General features: G+C 46.5%; 1 protein-coding gene across 1 annotated transcript in view; it reads left to right on the top strand.

Annotated features, from left to right (window-relative positions):
• LOC131401950 (adenylate cyclase type 10-like) overlaps window positions 1-11,369 on the top strand; it is a 29,409-nt gene extending 18,040 nt beyond the window's left edge. The window contains 7 exon segments of the mRNA XM_058536998.1: window positions 2,171-2,375; window positions 2,454-2,550; window positions 3,100-3,215; window positions 4,098-4,215; window positions 6,206-6,401; window positions 10,249-10,437; window positions 10,997-11,369. Coding sequence (XP_058392981.1) covers window positions 2,171-2,375; window positions 2,454-2,550; window positions 3,100-3,215; window positions 4,098-4,215; window positions 6,206-6,401; window positions 10,249-10,437; window positions 10,997-11,158 — 1,083 coding nt within the window. The 3' untranslated portion in view covers window positions 11,159-11,369.
• Window positions 11,370-16,177: the final 4,808 nt, after the last annotated feature.

Below are 16,177 nucleotides of genomic sequence, written 5' to 3'. Positions count from 1 at the left end.
TTTCAAGGTCTTTCACTATTTTTCCTGACACAAGTAGTGCCTTGATGTTATGAAACTAGATTTGACCTCTTCGTGTACTCCCTGAAAGGTAGCAGGGACCCCTAGGGGTCCCGGGACCACCTGGGGAGAATCACTAGTTTAGGTCATAAACTGGGAAGTCTTTGGTTAGATGAGGAAAACTCTAGGAGACAAGATTAAGAAAGAATTAAGCTAAATCCAGCTCATACATGAAAGTGACCTGGTTCCTTTATAAAAGCACATCAAGTCTGGGTTTCTTCTGGGGCAGTAACTTCCTCCTGGGGTCGTTCATGATCAAGAATTAAGGGCAGTGGTTGAGTAGCACTGTCAATGTTGGAGGAGCTTAACTTCCTAGCCAGGAGTCTGTCCCCAGCATTAGTTCCTTGGATAAAGCCCATCAAATTGGGCCTCTGCCCATATGCCATCCTCCTCTCCTCGCTCCCTGGGCCACTAATGGACCTCTGTTGGTTCCTCAAACACGTCAATTCAATCCCATCTCAGGGTCTTTGCACTGGATGTTTCCCCTGCCTGAAGTGCTCATCCCCTGACCTTTACTGGGCTCTCTGCTCATCGGCTTGACGGCCACCTCCTCAGTGAGACCTTCCTTGACCACCTAACCCATTCTCTCTCTAGCCTGTCACCCTATTTTAGTAGCTCTTATTACCATCCAACATGTTTTTGCTCCTTTGTTAGTGTGTGGTCTGCGTCCTCTACTAGCCTGTAAACTCCATGAGAGCAGGGACCTTGTCTGTTATCTTGTCCACATCCTGAGCTTCTAGAACAGTGTCTGGCACACAGTAGGTGCTCAACAAATATTTATTGAATGAAATGCTGTACTTCTCCTCCATACTTGGGGCTATGTCCTAAAAACATCAAGAAATCATTAAGCTAGTGGGCAGGGGAGGACAAGATGGAAAAGTCAAAATTGGAAAGTGAATCCAAAGACGCTTGTTACCAAGATGGCTGTGACTGAGGGCAGAACAGCAGGGAAAGTGCTCCCCTGGGTGTTCAGGAGCAGATGAGGAGCTCAGTGTAAGATGACAGAAAGAACCAGAATGAGCGCCGAGAGAGCAGTTTCCAGGACTCCACCTGTCTGCAGTGTGACCGTTAGCAAGCCACATAACCTCCCAACTCTATATTTTACCCACACAGTCTAGCAGTTGGACTCAGGGCTCTTGGTCCAAATCCAAGAAGCCCTAGGCTTTACTGTAGCTTCAGATTTTTAATTTGCCTGACAATCCTCTCTCCTCCATCACCATTTCCGGTTCTCCTTCCCTTCTGGTAGCATTATCTGAAACGTGTTCTAAACCAGGAATTAAGGAATTCCTCAAGATTGACTTTGTGGTTTAACAAATACCCACAGAACTGCCTATAACACAGAACTTGTGGACCAGTTATTTTGTATGATTTGAGGAATTCCAGGGAAAAAAAAGTCCCCTTCTCCAAAATACCCCCCCCCCCCCAACTACCCTCAGTGCCCAACACTGCTCCGATTGGGGATGCTTCTTCAGAGGAACTCTTTTCTCTTCACCCTTCTCTAAACATTTACATTCTGAAGCAACGTTAATGATCATTTTAAAGAATTGTGTAAAGAGAACCAACTTCTCTTAAATCTCCCGATTAAGTTTAGAACTAGTTCTTACTTTTTTTTACAAACAAACCAAACCAACTTTCATTTATTGTTAAATAACAAAAGTAACACATGCTTGTTATAACAAATTAAATAGCACAGAAATGCATACAGTAAAAACTCAAGTCCCTCTCCTCCCTCAAATCTCCCCTCTAACTCCAACAGATAGGTGACTACTGTTGACACTTGGGAGTGAATCCTTCCAGGCTTTTTGCTATGCAATCATATATCCACATATAAGATATTGTTTTTATTTTTCCCCAAAATTAAGATTCTTATATTTTGTTTAAGGACTCTGTGGGCATGAGAGGCCATTGAGATTGTCCTGGATGCTCCAGTAAATAAGGGGCAGAAACCCAGTTTAATTCCTGTATCTAAGCCCATGGCTTGACCGGATGACCAGCTCCACTCCCAAGCTCAATCGACTTGTTTCCTGGCAGACACTGGGTGACGTCCCTGGGCTTTCAGCTGTGGGTTCCATCTCAGTCTTGCCCCTTCTCTCCTCCACTGCTGCCATTTCAGATCATTAAGGCCTACCTGGACTATTCGCTGCACCACCAGCTGGCTGGCTACCAGGGCGTGTGGTTCAAGTACGAAGTCATGGCCATGGAGCAGATCTTCAACCTCCCCCTGAAAGGCGAGGGCGTTGAAATCGTGACATATGTGGCCGATACACTGGGCTACATCAAGCTCATAATGGGTCACTTGGACTTGGCCTATGACTTAGGTAAGGGCTGGCTGGGCAAGAAGGGATATGCAGATGGAAGTAACACCCAGAAATATACTGGAATTGTTTTCTTCCCAGGCTCTTGAGCCCACAAGATGCGGGCGCTGCTCCGGAATCCCAACGAACACTATATAGTCCTCTGCTGGCTCAGTAAATGTCTCTTCCTGAAAACCAGGTATTTATCTCAAAGCATTTTCCAAGAGTAGGGGGAGGAAGCCATAGTAATTGCGTGTTCTGAGCTCACTGTACCCTGGCCGTAGGGTAGGGAAGGCAGCAGGCTTTACAGTGAGATGACATAACTGATTATCCTTTGGATACCACTGCTCCTTGCGCGGAATTCTTTCACATGCATCATCTCTAATCTGGTTGCTCTGGCCAGTGTCCGGAGGAGACTCCGACAGTCGTCTCCACTGTGGGAATCAGGCCTCCAGCACTGCTAGGTGGCGGGAAAGGGACCAGTCTCACAGGGAAGGCAAAGGCTCTGAGAACAGCAACCAGGGCCAGAGGCCCTGGACGACTTGGCCTGACTCCGGTCACCCTGATACTGAGGTCCGCGAGAGAACAGTTGGAACAAAGAGCCAGTTTGAGATTCGGGATGGGTCTGAAGGCTGTCGAGGGTCACATTTGCTCCTGGATTACCTGGAGGACCGAGAGTAGACCAGGACTGAACTTCGTCCTCTCCTCCCCGCCGCTTTTCAGTCCCACCACCTTCCCTTTTCCGCAGACACAAGCAATTGATCCAGGTGCTGAGGTCGCTGTGGGATCTCTCTACAGCAGAAGAGCACATCTTCAGCAAGGCCTTTTTCTATTTTGTCTGCCTGGACATCATGCTGTATTCAGGTAAGTGCGGCTTTGGAACTTATAAGAAATTGGGGCGTGGCACTGTGTTGGTGTGGTGTGGCAGCTCTCAGGGCTGGGGCTCTGAGACCGCTAGGTTTCTGGCTGGAGAGGCGCAGGGGACAGAGAAGGAGAGAGCCTGGTGTTATGAGCTGAGGAACCATCTAGAAGGGGCAAGGATTATAAAGGACCACCAAGGAGGAGAATTTAGCCTGGAGGAACCTGTGGGGTATAAAGCTGCCAGTTAAAGTGTCCGATCAATTTACACACAAGTGGTAGTGACTGACGGTGTCTTATTATGTGACTTTTACCAGGGGATCTAATTTCTAGCAAGATATTCTTAGAGACTTCATGCTTTAGAATGAAGGCTCAGGCTGCTAATGGTAAGAGTTCTAAGCACTGGTAGCTGCTGGTGTTTTGAAAAACAAGTTATTTCCTGATAACCTTCAGGTTACACCAAGGAGGCAGCCGTCAGTGTCCATACTAAACCGGAGGGGCCAACCTGGGCATTCTTTTCCCAACACATGTTTTGAAAGGGGTCGCGGGTATTGCTGCCAACGAGGGAAGCATGGGCGGGAAGATGGAGAAGTCGCAGACTCCAGCAGGGCTCCGGCAGGGAGGGCTGGTTTAAACCCCACGCCTGCCCAGTCAAGTTTGTGGAATTGTATCGTATATACGTAAACTTCCAAAAAAGCTGGGACTCAGCAGATACAGGGCAGTGCAGACACATGTTTGTTGCAGTACAGGGCCCTTTGGATCATAAAGTGATCAGAGACTGAGGCCTCTCCCCACAGTGGGAGATCCTCCTGGAAGCTACCAGGCCAGCAAGATGACCACCCCCCCCCCCCACCACCAGCAACGTTCTCCTGTCCCTCTCTTTTGTAGGCTTTGTTTATAGGACATTTGAAGAATGTTTGGAATTCATACACCAAAATAAAGACCACAGAGTCCTCCAGTTCCAAAGTGGAATCCTCCTGGGACTTTATTCGAGTTTTGCTGTCTGGTAACGATGTATTACTATCACTGCATTCCCAAATTTGACAATGTTGAATTGTGAAGAACAGTTCTATGAGATTTTAAAAAAAAGGAAAGAAAGTAAAAGTGTTTATCATTTATACTTGTGGCAGATGGAAGGCGTCAGAGGGGATTTATACTGAAAGACACCTTAGGGGTCCCCTAGTTCATCCCCCTCGACCAAGGCCGGAGAGTGACGCTGCCTCAACTGTATTCAATGCCACAAGCATTTAATATGTACATATCCCGTGGTACTCGAGATGAATAAGAAAGGAAGACTTGCTTCTGAGGAGTCTTGGGGTTTGAGGGAGACTAATAAATAGCACCACTGGCCCACCCCCACCCCAGAATCTGATCATATCGGAAAACATTGTTGAGAGAGCTGGTGTTGGAGGATGTGGCTTGTATCTGCAGGCAAGTGGCCTTCCTAGTGTTGGACCCCAGGATTAGACTTACCCGCTCAGCAGCACGCAGTTCTGGAAAACTGCGGGTCGGGTCTCCCCGTCGAGGCAGGCCTCTTTCCACCTCATGGCAGCGAGAAGAGCAGTACTGTGCTCCCCATGGGCCTCACTGGCTCTCCAGATGAAGCAGAGGGGCAGAGACTGAGCTGCACTTGCCTAATTCCTCTCCCGAAGTCTCAACCCGCTAAGTCACTGCTTATCACGGAGGAGTGAGTGAGGCAGGGAAAGAGACCGGAGCTTTCTCACAGGGAAGGAAACTTCAGGACCCAGGAGGAAGGATTCCCCTGGACCCCATTCACACATGAAGCCTGAGGCTTAATCCCTTTAACCCATTAGGTTTTTACTCAGTAAGCCTCAACTATGGCCTTACCTTCAAGGAAGTGGATCAACAGTAAGCCTCCTGAATATTAATTAAATTACTTCCAAGACTGAAAGTCACTTCTTATTCTACTTCCCATTTCAAAGTATATATGCAGCTGTGTTGTCCAATATTCAGAGATTTTGTGATGAGATTAAACGACAATCTGAAGACATTCCCATATAAAGTGCCACAAACTAGAGCAGTTCCAAATTTGAATAGAACTCTCTTATTATAACAATCCTTGGGAGAAATTAAAATCTGAAAATTAATTACCCTTGCCAGTTAAAGTCCAAAGAAATGAAAGTTCAAAGTCAAATTAACTTGCCCATGTGAGTTAAAGTTCAAGGAATCAAAAGGCCAAAAATCATCCTAATTTCCCATCCTACCCTGTCTCACCTGGAGAGTGCTTTCAACAGCGGTGGCCTAGGCCAAGGCACCTCACACTTGAGTGGGCACAGCAATCACCTGGAGGGCTTAACTCAGAGATTGCTGGCCCCATCCCCAGAGTCTGTCTGATTCAGGAGATCTAGGGGGACCAGAGAGCTTGCAGGTCTAAGGAGCACTCAGGTGCACTGATGATGCAGTCTGTGGCTCGCACTTTGAGTAGGTCGGGCCTAGGCCACCTCTCTCTGGGACTGGAGCAATTTCTTCCAGCCCTAGAGTTTACAGCTCCAAGTGTCTGATCTACCTCACTTTTAAAGAGTCCAGGGCCGGCCCCGTGGCTTAGCAGTTAAGTGCACGCGCTCCGCTGCTGGCGGCCCGGGTTCGGATCCCGGACGCACACCGACGCACCACTTCTCCGGCCATGCTGAGGCTGCGTCCCACATACAGCAACTAGAAGGATGTGCAACTATGACATACAACTATCTACTGGGGCTTTGGGGAAAAAAAATAAAATAAAATCTTTAAAGAGTCCCCAGAGTTAAATAAATGGTGGCTAATATGGCCCAAGTGTTCCCAAGGATTCTGTTCATCTCAAACCATCAAAAAATTCTATTCTGTCCTTGCTCCATGTCACATAATTTCCTCTGGGTAGGTAGGCGGCAGGCTTCCAGAGGCCCGGGTACTGGGAGCTACACATCCAGAGAGACTATTTCAGAAAATCAGCCCATTCCCAGGGCGATACTGATTTTTCTTTTTCTTCCGTGGTGGTGCAGGTATGCCAGACTTCAGGAATGGGACAAGTTTCACATATTTTCCAAGACAGCTAAAAATCTAGTGCCAAGAAGAACCCCGATGGCTCTTTACTGTGAAGGGATCAGTAGATACATGGAGGGGCAAGTTCTCTACCTTCAAAAGCAAATTGAAGAGCAATCTGAGAATGCTCAAGACAGTGGAGTTGAGCTACTCAAGGTGAGGCTCATCCTCTGGTTTCCGGGATAAATCACGCCTTAAATGGATTCTACCTACCTCCTGTGATAATTGTTTTCTCGGATTACAGAATGTATACATGTTTATAGTACAAGTTTGTGAAGGTAACCTCTTCCCCAAATTAGAAGAAAATATAAATTGCCCATAAACTTACTACTCAGAGAGAACCACTTTCTGTGTGTGTGTGTGAGGAAGGTTGGCCCTGAGCTAACATCTATGCCAATCTTCCTCTATTTTTTTGTATCTGGGATGCCACCACAGCATGGCTTGATGAGTGTTGTGTAGGTCTGTGTCCAGGATCTGAACCCACGGATCCTGGGCTGCCAAAGTGGAGTGCGAGAACTTAACCACTATGTCACTGGGCCAGCCCTGAGAACCACTGTTTACATATTGAGACATCACTTTTTAAGTTTTTGTGTGTGTGTGTGTGTGTGAGGAAGATCGGCCCTGAGTTAACATCTGCCAATCCTCCTCCTTTTTGCCGAGGAAGACTGGCCCTGGGCTAGCATCCATGCCCATCTTCCTCCACTTTATATGGGATGCCTGCCACAGCATGGCCTGACAAATGGTGCGTCGGTGTGTGCCCTGGATCCAAATCGGAGAACCCCGGGCCGCAGCAGTGGAGCACGCACACTTAACCGCTTGCGCCACCGGGCCGGCCCCTCAAGTTTTTTCTATATGTGTGCATGCATTTCCATTTTTTTTAACTTGCATTAAATAAAATATAATTTCCTGTCATTAAATTGCTTTCTACACCACTAGTTAAAAGGAAGCATAATATTTTATTGTACAGATATACTATTAGATTACATTGCCAAACTATTCTTGGATAGAACTTTTCTGTAGTATTTTACTGCTATGGCTGTAATAGACATCTTACTGGATAAATCTTTGCACACAGAAAGAGTAAATATTCAGCGATATATGGAGTAAGCACCAGGTACTAGGCGCTGCGCTACGAGTGAGCATATTCGCCCTGGTGCCTGCCTCCCAGAGCTGACGGCCTCTGTGGGCGAGCCCCCTCCAAGAAGGCAGGGCTGAACCTCTGCCAGCAGCTTGACACTTGCTTGCCTCGTTCTCCTGAAAGCTGAGCGCAGGTGTGTTAGTTTTCTATTGCTGTGTCCCCAGTTGCCACCAGCTTAACAGCTTAGACAACACCCGCTTCTTATCTCACAGTTTGGCGGGTCAGAAGTCTGGATGGGGTTGACTGGGTTCCCGGCTTAGGGTCTTATGAAGTTAAACTCCAGGTGTCGGCCGAGCTAGCGAAGAATCTGCTTCCAAATTCCTTCAGGTTGTTGCCAGAATCCAGATGCTGATGACTTTAAGGCACATCCCTATTTCAGAGATGTTAAAATGTTTCAAAACAAGGCATCTTGGGACCAGTGAAGTATAGTAGCTCATTTATCCTCTGGACACCATCGTGAGGTCGATCTTTCTCACTCCCGCTGTGTAGAAGAGAAAGTCTTAGATTTGCCCAGCGGGAGCCCCCTCACTACCACTCACACCACGCACAGCCTCAGGATCTCTTCCTGCAGTCTGCTGACACAGCTCACTAAACCACTGCCTCCAAAGACACAGAAGCTCTTTGTCATCACTGCTCGGAGGCGTGCACCCTTTGACATGGAACACGTTTATATTCCTGATTCACACAGCGTTCTACTGGCTCTCACTCAGGATGTGGGAACTGCTTGGTTATAAAAAAGCATTCTTTTGTCTCGTGTAATTATGTATTACGTATAATTTATGTCATTTTTGTGTATTATGTAATTTGTTTCATGTAATTTGATAGAGTAAATGTCTTTACTTAAGTTAAGAAAATAACTTATGAGGGATTTTCAGACATGCTTGACTCCATGTTGTTCAGAAAAAGTAGATTTTTGCCCACATTACACATGATTTAATTTATTCCAACATTCTGTTTTTCCTTTCAAATACTGGGCATATTACTTATGACAAGTAAGTTGGCTGTCATTATCACTTTTAAATGTTCATTTAATCACTAATAAAAGTGTACCACACTTTTGGCCAAGTTGATGTATGAAAATCCAGATAGATAAATTAGCAAGTGATTAAAAGAAAGCACGTCTTTATTTAACAAGTGGTAAAGTGATAAAATTCACCTATTGCAAAGACAGTCAGGTTAAAAATACAACAGGTGCTACTGGGATTACAACAAAGAAGCACTCTCTCTGCACTCAAGGAGTTTGTGATTTACTTGAGTTCGAGAAGAGGGTGAGGTGGGAAGCCTGGGGATGGGATGGGGTGGGGGATAGGAAGTAGAAAGAATACAAGGACACAGATGAATCAGCATCAAACTCTGTATGTCCCACAGTACACAGAACAATGCCTTGTACACAGTAGAGATTTAATTTCTTGAATAACTGATGGACTAAAAAGACATGTAACAGGTTAGTCAAGAAAACTCAATGTTTTAATTCCATTTCTATAATAGTGAAGTAAATGCAATAAAACATCGTTTTGTTGACAATCAAATTAGCAAAGACACGGAGAAGACGCACTCGTACTCTGAAGGGCTCTCATGAACTTTCTAGAGCGTTCTGACAAAACCCATAAATATCTTTAAAACATGCACATCATTTAACTCTCCTCCTAGGAATTATCCTAAAGAAATAATCAGATGGCAAACAAAAATTTATCTATAAATGTGTTGATCTCAGGTTTATAGTATTAAAAAAACTAGGAGAAAATAAAAACCATATGCCCTTCGAAAAGAAGACGGTTAACTTAGAAATGCTACATTTAAATATTGGGATATTTCACATAAACAAGTCTGAATTTCTGACTCTTCTTTTAGAAATTGGAGTATCTAGGGCCAGCCTGTGGTGTAGTGGTTAAGTGCGCGAGCTCCACTGTTGGCAGCTGGGGTTTGGATCTCGGGCGTGCACCACGCATCGCTTGTCAGGCCATGCTGTGGCAGCGTCCCACGTAAAGTGGAGGAAGATGGGCACGGATGTCAGCCCATGGCTAGTTTTTCTCAGCAAAAAGAGGAGGATTGGCATGGATGTTAGCTCAGAAAATAAATAAATAAATAAATAAAATCTTCCTCACAAAAAAAATAAATAAATAAATTGGAGTATCTGGTGACTCTAGGCCCGCGTTCCAAAAGGGCAGCTATTGGCTGGAATTGACCAGGGGTGACACTTGGATGGGGCACACCTTCTCCCATAGGACATAATCCCCCTGCTCCTTATGTTACATCCAGCCTGCTTATTTATGTTACCTGCTGGCTCCTGTCAGCACTGGAATGTGTGAGCCCTGAAGTAAAAGAACTATGTTACCAGAAAATGTTCATAATGGGATGCTAAATGAGAAAAACAATATTCCCCTCCTGTGTGATTAGCCTGATCCAGTTGCGGGGGATGTGAGCACGTGTGTATGTGTGTCAGGGAGCAACAGAGAAATAGAGAAGTGGGAAAGCATGTACCCAAATGTTAAAAGTATTTCTTTCTAGGTGCTAGCGTTATAGGTGATTCTTACTTTTTTTTGGCCCTTTTCATTTTTTCCCTAAATTTTGAACAATTAACTTATATTGCTTTGGTAATCAAAAGAAACTTTAAAAAAAATTAAAAGTGGTTGCAGAGAAGGGTTCATGAGCCCACCCATACCACAGTCGTGGTCTGAGTAGACCACCAGGCCTCCTCCACCTGGTGTCTGCCATCTTATCTCCCCCACTTCCTATGTACGTCTCTGTAACGTACTGTTTCACTTGATTGCTCACATCCTTGAAATATTCCCAAATCATCTGTGGAGGAAAACACTTTGCCATCACAGACCCCTTTCTGATTCTGATACGCTGTTTTTTCTTTAGAACTTGGAGAATCTGGTGGCTCAAAATACCACTGGCCCCGTCTTCTACCCGAGGCTCTACCACCTGATGGCCTATGTCTGCTTACTAGTGGGAGACGGGCAGAACTGCGACCTCTTCCTGCGCACGGCCTTACAGCTCTCTGACACACAGGGGAATGTGCTGGAGAAGTGCTGGCTCAACATGAGCAACGTATGTACCCTGGGCTAGCGAGCTGGGGCTGGGGAGGCTCACGCTCCTGGGGAAGCCCCAGGAGCCTACTGCCTGGTCAGGTTTCACCAGGCGCACAAGTCCATCACAGGCCTTTCTGGACTCTTACTGACACGAGTGACAAGTCCCTCGTTCAGGCGTGTGCACCTCCTCTTCCCCTCAGTTCTCATGGGATGGCCCCCTCCTCCACATCCCCCGTAGCAAGATCTCTGCCCTCACCACTTTCCACTCTCTTACATTCGTGTGCACGGCTTTCCTCCCCTCGAGAATGTGAACGCTCAGGAGGCAAAACCACACTTGGTGTCTAGCACAGCACCTTGTGCTCAGTATTTGCCGAATAAGTGAACGGACGTAGGCGTCCACGTGTTTACTTAAAGAGTCATGTGTCCGCACCCTAGTTTGGGCAGCAAAATTCAGTATTTGTCTCTGGGTACACAGTTTTAAAAGCTCAAGGACATTTGACCATTTCTGTTTCGGACCAGTCTTGATCACACAATCAGAGATTTCTGGTTAATTCTCTGTCCTCTTTCCCTCCTCTCAGGAATGGTGGCACTCAAGCTCTGAGTTCACGGAAGATCAATGACTTCAAACAGTCTCGAGTCTCCCATCGTGGGAGAAAATTGTATCAGGCGAGGTAACCATGCAGGATATTCAGAAAAACAAATTCCTGATGAGAGTTAAGGTCCTGGACAATCCTTTCTAACATTTCGTGGAAGAGAATAAAGGTTCTAGTGAGACTCATTCTCTCGTGATGATCCTTTATTGCCCTTCTCTGTAGCCAGCACCTCCAGGTTCCTACGTCCTCTCTTCTGCTCCAGACACAGAACCAGACGTGTTGGTTTCTTCTGCTTCTCGAGGGTCACACGGGGTCGGCAGCGTCCTGCTTTACTTTCTCCAGCTTTTCGCAAATTGCCTTTGCCTTTCTTGTTTTAGCTTGACCCGTTTATTTCAGCCCATGCAAAATTGTATCATATGGAAAAATATTAATATCAAAATGGTACATGTTGTGACAGATACATTTCCAGTTAATCTATTAAACTGAAAATGCTTATTTTTAAATGTCCAGTTGCTCAATCTTTTGTATGTAGTGCAGTATCACAAATAGTAAATTCTCGTCACGGTCTGTAAGGCAAGATTTGACAAGACAGATTTTTGTAGTGCCTGTCTGCAGCTCCTAAGGCCCCTCTCACCACGTGCATCAAATATCTGCAGAAGTAAATTTTCAAAAACTGCAATATTAGTAATTTTGATATGGATATCTTTTGCATGCTAAGAGTTTATACATTTTTATATTTAAGAAAGAAATAGCAAGTGGAGTATGTGGAGATTCAGCCCCTCTCTGCGTTGCTGCAGCTCCCTCGTGTTGGCTCATTTCGTGGACCCAGGGGGCCCCCTCAAGCAGGCACCCCAGGACTTCCACCTGTTGGTTCCAATCACCTTCCGATCCTGGAAGGGGGTTCCTCTAATGGGCGTCGATGCGTCCTACCCTAACGCACACCTCGAGTTCTCCTAGTGATTTCCAGAGGCAGCGCCCCAAACAGGCGTTCCTTTAAGAGGTCAGTATTTCATTGTCCTTCTGCGAAGGGCAAAGCTGTGTACTTTTCCTCCTGGTAACATAATTGAGTTCTGCAAAGGAGGTTAGTCTAGTACAGAGGCCCGGGAGCCTGCATGGGGGCAGGAACAGCAGGCTTGGAAGTCGGAGCTCTACACAGGCAAACTTAATTCCTGTGGGCTCATCACCTGACCTCTCTATTCCAGTGTATGCTTGTGAGTACCAAATAAGATAATGAAGGTGAAAAAGCACTGAAAATCACAAGGTGCCATACAAGTAAAAATTTGGTGTTAGACAGATGACTGATTTTAAAAATAGATACATCAAATATGAAACTTCATATAAGCATCATCCCCTTCAAAGTTGGGGAGTTGCACACTTGTCCCATGGTGCTACATAAAAATTCCTTGCTGTCTAGTTGCCTGCATTATTTTGTCTATCATTCATCTTATTCATTCATTTATTGACTCATCCAACTAACATTTTTTGACTAGTCACCATGTACCAGGCACTGATTAAGTACTGCCGATTAAGATACAAAGATGTAAAAGACACAATCCTTGACCTCGATAAGCTCGTCAATCCAGTAGAGGAAACAGAAACACAGGTAAACCTGACTTAGCCCATTCCACTGTAATTATAACGGAGGTGTGTACATGGCAAACAGAGGTGGTGGAGAGAGTAGCACATACAAGACCCAGACATCTCAGAAGACTTAGCTGAACTGCCTCTGAAACAAAGTCATTTTGCTTACACTGTCCCTCCTGGAGTGGGTGGAGAGCAAGTGTGGGGTGAAGACGGGTGGGTGTAAAAGAAAGAGTGGGTATGCACCAGGACACAAGCGTGAGCAATGCTTGTCCTACAGAAAAGAGGTGTTGGACATGGAGCTTACAGGAGATGCAAGCCAGGCATCTGGGGGTCTGCTCTGCACAGGCCGCACTGTCCTGGAAGTGAAGTTCCATCCCCCTCCCTATCCCCAGCACTCCCCTTCCTGGGCACCCCAGGAGATGAAATCCTCAATGAGAAGCTGGGGGGTGGGGCATGCCCACAATCCTCAGTCCTCCAAAAGTTCAAAAATTTCTTTGACTATTTTATTGGCTTCTGACCAAGCCAAAGCAAAGACTGGGCAAGGCTGGAGGAGGTGGACAGGGAGGGGGCGGGTTGTTATTGGAAGTGCAGTGACATAATCCCCAAGGACTGACAAAAGGGAGGACAGAGGAAGAGGTAGGAAAAGGCTGGACTGCAATGTAAAGATTTTACCCTCCACGTGTCTGAATCCAGAGGAGTGCGCATCAAGCATTACATAGAACCCTGAACTTGGTTTCTGGCCCCGACTACGCCATAAACCGGTTATGTGACCTTCTCACCAGTTTCCTCGTGTCTAAACTAAACATGTGGTGACAAGGTCCCTTCCCTCCCCATGGGGCTGCCCGTGACTCCGCCTCCTACAAACAGGACGGGCGTGGGTGCATCTTCCCTCTGGCCGGCAGATGACAGCACTGGCTCTTCGCCATAGCCGTGGCCCAAGGAACAGTTTCTGGTCAAGCTCTCCAAGCTTCTGTCTTCAGACCCACAGCCTGGCCCTGAGCTCTCAGAACTACTTCAGCTTCCACAGCAGCTCCCCTCCCTACGGGAAGCTTCCAGCATAAGGTTCTCAGCAACATCACTTGAGAAAGTAGATTCAGGCTAGAATTGTTTTTAGGAGACGGCAGATAATCCACGAAGGCTTCAGGAACAGAGAGGAATGGAGAAGAGATGATCCATACTCTTTCTTTTAACATGAGCCTTTGAACTCTCCTCACAAGTCTGTGTACTCCTAGGGGCAGACGCTCTGTCCCCATTCTCTGTCTCCAGCAGCATGCCTAGTAAGTGCTCAGAAAGTGTGAATTAAGGAACGTAGTAAAGAACAATGGGAGTCACTGAATAACTTGACTGAGGAAACGCATGGACCGCACTTCTGTTTTAGAAAGACCACCGCCTTTGTGGAAAATGGATTGGAAGCATGGCAGGCCAGGATGAAGGCTGCGAGACGTTGCTGCTGCAAGCTTGGAATTAGGGTGGCCTGCAATGAAGAAGGGGCAGTGGACAGAGAGAGGAGGACACGGATTTGAAAGATGTTGGAGGAAGTAGAACATACTGAAATCAGAGACTGGCTTTTCAAGGAGGATGCTCATAAGTAACAAGCACATAGAGAAAGGCCCAGGAAAAAACAGCAAGGACTGAGACTAGTCAAGCACTACCTGGTTCCCACTACTTGCTAAATGGGCTGCTATATTCACTCTCCCCAACCCCAACCCCAGCCTGTCAACCCCACCTCCCCCAGGGTCACCTACTGATGACGCATTTCCCCATCCGTGTTAACGGTACCGGGCACTGCTCATCGTGATTCTTCTCTTTCACCCCCCAGCCAGTTATTATATTCTGCCAACACCCTTTAACACTCTTCTGAGTACCTCTCAAGTCCCTCGTATGATCTTCACTCCCACTGCTGCTGAAAATCCAGGTCCTTCATCTCTGACTGAGCTCTGCGACAGCCACGTAATTAATTGGTCTCTCGATTTCAGATCTCTTTCCTCCACCAGTTGGCAGGGTAAGCTTGCTAAAATGCAAATCTCCCTGTTACTCTTCTACTTAAAATCCTATTTATCTTCAGGACGCCACCCCAACTTCTTAGCCTGAAATCTAAGGCTGTCAAGGCCTGGATTCCTGCCAAATCCAACTCTCTGATCACATCAGCCTCACTCTTACCCACCCTGAGCCTTTGGGGCTGCTCCCTCCAACTGGAATGGTTTTTACGTCTTTGGGTTTCTCCCAACCTGCTTTCAAATGCTCCTGCCCTAAAGCACCTTCTCCCTGACTGCTGTGGGTTGGGGTTGTCTGTCTGTCCATCTTTCCTTGGTAGAGTTGCTCTCACCTGACTGCCCGGTGCTGTTTGTTGGGGGGGCTGTCTCCTCTCTGAGCTCGTCAAGTGCAGGGGTTCTGTCTCCCTTGTCTTTGTATCCCAGCACTTGGCATTGGGTCGAGCATTAGAAGGCCCTCAGCATGCTCTGCCTTGTTCACAGTTGCATCCTAGCATTTTGCAGTGTGTGGGACATAACAGGCAAGAAATACGTTGAGTGAGTGAAGGAGTGTATGCTACCTCCCCACTAGAAAGCAGCAGCCACCAGGGGCCACCACCGTGAGATGTACCCCCATCCCCACCCACCACACCTTCATAGCAAGAGAAAAAAGAGATATGGGGAGATTCTGTGAGCATGTGTGTGTGTAACCTGGCACAGCTATGCAAAAGGCTGCCAACTCCTGCATGTACTACACCAGCGCTGTCCAGCAGAACTTTCTGTGATGAAGGAAATGTCCTATCTCTGCACTGTCCAATATGGTAGCCATAAGCTGCATATAGCTACTGAGCATTTGAAAGGTAGTCAATGAGGCTGAGGATCTGAATTTTAAATTTTAATTACTTTAATTTAAATTTAAATGGCTGCAAGTGGCCAGTGACTCCCACATAAGACAGCACAATGACTGCTAACCTTAAAATGCCCAAACACTGACGGTGGAACTGGGACATTCCTACAGCAGAGAATAAGACCAGCTTGGAGCAGAGGCGAGTTATTACTGCATAAGAGCAAATGTGTCAGGCTAGATGGGCTAAACACTTATCAACACGTACCTCTCCAGCTAATTATTACTGCATAAGAGCAAATGTGTCAGGCTAGATGGGCTAAACACTTATCAACACGTACCTCTCCAGCTAATGTGATTCCAGGACGCCAGATGACTGCTTCATAACGGAGCTGATGTTAGCCCAACGCACAGGTCATGCGTCGGTTTCTCCGTCCCGTCACAGCAGCCCTTTGTCTCCCCAGGAAGGGGTTGCATTTTGCAGTGACTTTAATGCCTGCCTGCTGATAGGGAGGAGGGGGCATAAGGGTGGCCCTGGAAGAGTCATAATCTAAAAGCCGGAAATGAACTAAAATTGACAGAAGATTTACAATAGGAACTCAATCTTTCCCTGTCCCTTACGGTATTTTTTAGAGAACACGGAAAGAGGCCAGTGATCTCCAGCCAAGTGCCAGCTCTCTCCCTTAGTTTACTTCACTTCTCTCCCTGGGGCTTTCTTCTCTCTTGCTCAACCTCAATGAGCCAACATTGAGTCATTAGCTCGGCATC

The sequence above is a fragment of the Diceros bicornis genome, chromosome 4, assembly GCF_020826845.1.
Source record: "Diceros bicornis minor isolate mBicDic1 chromosome 4, mDicBic1.mat.cur, whole genome shotgun sequence".
NCBI classification, from domain to species: domain Eukaryota; kingdom Metazoa; phylum Chordata; class Mammalia; order Perissodactyla; family Rhinocerotidae; genus Diceros; species Diceros bicornis.
The sequence above is the reverse complement of the archived record's forward strand: the minus strand, read 5'-3'. Positions and strand labels throughout refer to the sequence as shown.